Source organism: Rosa chinensis, chromosome 3, assembly GCF_002994745.2.
Source record: "Rosa chinensis cultivar Old Blush chromosome 3, RchiOBHm-V2, whole genome shotgun sequence".
NCBI classification, from domain to species: domain Eukaryota; kingdom Viridiplantae; phylum Streptophyta; class Magnoliopsida; order Rosales; family Rosaceae; genus Rosa; species Rosa chinensis.
Genome location: NC_037090.1, coordinates 76,135 through 80,825, shown reverse-complemented (window position 1 = coordinate 80,825; position 4,691 = coordinate 76,135). Strand labels below are relative to the sequence as shown.

The 4,691-nt window shown below is 38.4% G+C and overlaps 1 protein-coding gene across 5 annotated transcripts; it reads right to left on the bottom strand.

Annotated features, from left to right (window-relative positions):
- Positions 1 to 1,815: 1,815 nt before the first annotated feature.
- Positions 1,816 to 4,481, bottom strand: LOC112195394 (protein ASYMMETRIC LEAVES 2). 5 transcript variants are annotated; one of them, XM_040517153.1, is made up of 2 exons: positions 4,330 to 4,481; positions 1,816 to 2,700 (listed from the first exon to the last, which is right to left on the bottom strand). In XM_040517153.1, the coding sequence occupies exon 2, from the start codon at positions 2,669 to 2,671 to the stop codon at positions 1,922 to 1,924; it is 750 nt and encodes a 249-aa protein (XP_040373087.1). In that variant the 5' UTR covers positions 2,672 to 2,700; positions 4,330 to 4,481; the 3' UTR covers positions 1,816 to 1,921. The 5 variants fall into 5 exon arrangements, with proteins under 5 accessions (XP_040373087.1, XP_040373086.1, XP_024191587.1 ...); XM_040517152.1 differs by having other exon boundaries at positions 4,336 to 4,481; XM_024335819.2 differs by lacking the exon at positions 4,330 to 4,481 and adding an exon at positions 3,793 to 3,965.
- Between the last annotated feature and the right edge of the window lie 210 nt (positions 4,482 to 4,691).

Below are 4,691 nucleotides of genomic sequence, written 5' to 3'. Positions count from 1 at the left end.
GTTCAAAGGGTAAAAAAACAAATTAAATCCAGACCCACCGTGCCAGCTGCATGCCTAGCGAAGAAGACAAACACCCCACGAACTGATGGTGTTACTGTGAGACTGCAAGATCAAGTACACTTTAAAAAAAACCATCTATATATATATGTGTGTGTATTGTTTTCTTTTTCCTTTTTTTTTTTTTTGGTTACAACAGGAACATACAAGGGAAGAAAACCCATAAAAAAACAGAAAGGAAAAAACTAAAAGCAAAGAACAGAAGAAAAACAAAGCTCCGTGAAGACTCAAGGAGGGGGTCCATTTGCATCCAAGAGTACGATGCGCATTAGGGAGGGAGGGGGATTGGTTACCCAGTCCGCCGGGCACACCCTGCGCGATGCCGTTTTCTTTTTCCTTTGATTATCCTTTTCTCCTTGAAAAATCGATCACAGTATGCATGAGAAGAGTTATAGTTGACATTTATCGGAAAATTTCGTGTGTATATATGTGTTTGTAGAAGGAACCCTCTCAATCATGCTTGAGAGAGGGATTTATTGCACCGTTGGCCAGGTTGAGCCACTCGATACTGTTTTTCTATGATGAAAACATTCATTTGTTAGTTCTGTTGTGCTTACCGCACCAATTCCAACGACAGAAAGAATAGAGAATTACTGCGGGGAAATCCCACAGTGACCAAATATGTGCAAGAACAAAAAATTAAAGAACACAAAGTATTGTTAACGCGGTTCGGCAAAAGCCTACGTCCGCGGAGCAGTAGGGAGAAAAATATCCACTATCAAATGAGGGTTTACAAAAAGGATTACAGCAGCTCTTAAAGGGTTTTGCGGCAGTTCTAACTCAAATTACAACCCTCCAATGAGAAACCCTATTGCTACCCTTTTATAGCCATATAATGGCTTTTACAAGAATGCCCTTACACCTATACACAGACAACATATACGACATTGACAAATTGAGCCACTAAACTACAAGTTCTTCATTCAAGAATCATTCTTGCAAACAATTAGTAAAATTTGTACCTGTATCAGTGCGCTACAATTATCTAGCTAATTAACAGATTTAATTTGTATGTTGAGACTGTCATACAGTCGTGCGCAGTGTTACAAGGCTGTATTTATACAACGCATACCTCTAGAGTCCAGAGAAAAATTCTGAGAGTAAGGACAGTTCATGAGTTTCTCTTTTCTTTTTCTTTCTTACTCGGTCCTCTAGATCGGTGAAGTTCATGAGGCAAATGGTTTTGATAAGTCAACACTGAACACTGGGATTTGTGTCTTCCATTTTGCTTTATAATTGATTAAGTAGGAGCCATGATCGGATCGGCTTACTTTTAACATGTTTTTTTTTTTGGTAAGCAAGAAATTTGTATTGATGATCATGAGTACCAACTCCTAGTATTCACATTTCTAATATCACATTAGAACCGTACAAATGAAATGCCAAAGTTTGAAAAACCAAATTCCAAACCCTACATGTAATACATGTACACTTCAGTATCTTCTTCTTTGACATATAGAATTGAATTTTGAGTAGCATAGAGAGTTTGAAGTAGCACTTCATTTTAGTTCTGTTTTTTTTTTCTCTGGCTAGAAACCCTAATATCAGGAATTAACTGATGGTGTAAAACCATGAAAGCCATAGGGCGTCAAATCATAAAAGCTATAATGCAAGAATTTATCATAGATATATAAGTATAGTGTCATTCAAAACCAAAAACTAGCTAGGAAAAACACTGACAGTAACAAAAATATATATGATGAATATTGATCATAGATAGAAGCATGCAGCTATAGCTAAGTAGCTAAGAGTGTAAAATTTAATTAAATAGTGTACCTTAATTAATTTGATGCATTTGGTTTAAGTGGTCGAAACTTGAAAGTATGGAAATTAATAGAGGAAGTAACAATAGGTAGGCAAGTAGCTAAGAGGGATCAATGGTTCGGCGGTCATCCCCAGCAGCAGCCCTAGGTTGCTGAAATGGAATGCCGGCTGAGACGTTCATGGCCAAAAGGCTGCTTGCATCATAGTTAATGTTTCCCGCTGCCGCCTGATCAAATGTCCTGATCATCTGTTGTTGTTGCTGATCTCTGGGGAAGAACTGGTGGTGTGATATACTATTATATTGGTCTGCTGATCCGCGGCCTCCTCCTCCCCCTCCGGTGCCAATGCCAATGCCAGTGGTGGTACTAGAGATCAGATTGATGTCTCTCTCCCTCTCCCGGGACGAGGACAAAAAGTTATATTGATTATTAAGAATGTTGTTACTGTGGTGGCTGGCGGCGGCGGCGGCGGCGGCTGCTATAAGTCCGTGGCTAGTGATTCCCTGGAGGTTTTGGTATTTCGAGAGTTCAGATTTGGCGCAGGTTAGATCCATCTGAAGCTGGCGGAGTTGGTGTTGGAGAAGAGAGATGACTCCGACGCAACCGTAGACGGGATCACGGAGGCGCATGTCAGCCTCGTAGGCAAGAGAATTGACAGCGTCCTCACGCTGGTGGGGGTGCAACTCGTTAAGCAGCTTGGTCACGTTGCTCGCCCCAAAGACTTTGTGAACATTTGCAAACTTCTGGGGCTGGTCCGGTGGGAAGTACGGAGCAAATACGCACTCCGGCTGGCACTTGCGACGCAAAAACTTACAGGCTGCACACGGCGAATTTGACGACGACGATGCCATCTTCTACCGCGTCCTCCTCCGATCCTCTTCTGCAATATTCATTTACATTCATGAGTAATTAGAAGCATATATATATAACATGGAAGTTGATGTAAGCTAGGCAGCTAGTATTTGTATAGGCAGTGGAGATCGGTGAAATTAAAATAAAACAAACAGATTCGTTAACGCGAAACTTTACAACTTATTGGATGCCTTATTTGCTTATTAAAATCTTGATTAATTTTCTGGATGAATACCATGATGGACACAGATTTGAATTTAAGTATTCGAAATCAACCCAAACTTTTGTTTTCGAGACTTGAGTTCAAGAATTTAACTTGAGACTTGTATCAAATACCAGAGGAGAAACGACACACGGTCGAAAAACGAATTAGTGATTCCTAGGAACAAAAAAATCAGAGAAATGTGAAATCAATGGCATAAAGGTAGTTTGGCCATGATGGCAAAATTTTGATTGAGGTGAAGGCAACACCAACGAATCAAAGTTAAAATTTCCCTCTTAATTATCTTTTAAAAAATGGAATTGATAATCGAAATATCCGTAATGCTAAAATTGGTATGATATCAATAGCAGAAGAAGAATTTACAATACTCAGCCGGCAAAAAAGAAGAAGAAGGATTAAGAAAGTATGACCAAAGAAAAGGGTAAATATCAATCAAATGATCATGAATATACCCTTAAGGATCTGGTTTAGCTATATCAGTGCTTTCTTTCTTAATTCATTTTCTGGAAAGATCAAAATGAGATTTTTATTATAACGAGATCTTGTAGCTATAGAAGGGAAGTTAGATATAAAAATAGTATGAACAAGATAAATTGCAAAAAAATTATAATTACTTTCTTGAAAAAAGAAGAAGATAAGTATCATCATCTCTCACCACAACCCTAATAAAGCAGCGTTGGAAAATATTGTAGGCCGTTTCACCGGAAGGCTACCCAGAGAGCACAGAGAGGCCAGAAAGGTGTATATTTGTAAGGATAATATAGGAATGGATGAGAGACTGTTTCACAAGTGATTGTGAAATTTGCAACTGGTCGCCGGTCGGTAAGGTTTTGAAAGGAAATATATAAACACTAAAAAAATAATTAACAATAAAAAAGAAAATGTGATTTGATTTACCCGTGGGTTTGAGCCTGAGAGATTGGATCTCGTGAAGAAGGGAATTAAGGAGTTCAAGAAAGAAGGCCTCTCACTGCTTTCGATGAAAACTTGGGAAGCAGATCTTGCTTGAATTTCATACTGCTATATAGAAAGCCTAGCGACAAAATGCTACATTACTTCATTTTAATTAGTCTCTTTGAAGCTACATACATATATATATACATATATATTTATGGGATGATACTTTTTCAGTCCATAGAGAGCGAGGGTATGATTATTGAAGACTTTCTTGGGATGAACAAATTTGCCAAGCTGTAGTTTCCTATATATATTATTATAATTAATATAAGCAAAATGTTTGGTGATGTATAAATAAAGAAAATAATAAAACAGAGGCTGAAAATTGGAAGAATGAGATCAAAGAATTCTTAGTGACTATCTCGAGAGAGAGAGTAGTTTCCACGCTCCACGTACCACTCGTCTTAATCTTCTTTAATTTCTTGTCCTGAAATTTTAGCCAGTGAATAACATAAATAAAGAAGAAAAGAGTAGTACTAGTACTGGTTCTAGAGTTGCGTGCGAGAGCGCGGTGACCTCGATTTCTTCGGTCAAACCTTTTGATTTTCTTGGTGAAACTTTTTACTGATCAATTAGCTACACGATCGATCTGTATAGTACTACTGATGATGGATATGCAGCAAGTTGCTAAATCAGCTAATTAAGGAACAATATCTCTAGGCTTTTCTTTTTTCGATCTCTGACTGAGTGAGCTAGGTAGCTAGGTAGCTACTTTTGAGGAGATATAGCGCTCTATCTTCAAGGGATCGAAGAGCGAGAGCGAGAGTTTTATATATCGATCAAATAGTTCATGCAAATATGGTCTTCTTTCGGCAGTGACACACTGCAGGCACTGATAA

What these genes read in the sequence shown, in the direction of transcription:
- LOC112195394 (XM_040517153.1), bottom strand. Translation starts at nt 2,671, where the DNA reads ATGGCATCGTCGTCGTCAAATTCGCCGTGTGCAGCCTGTAAGTTTTTG.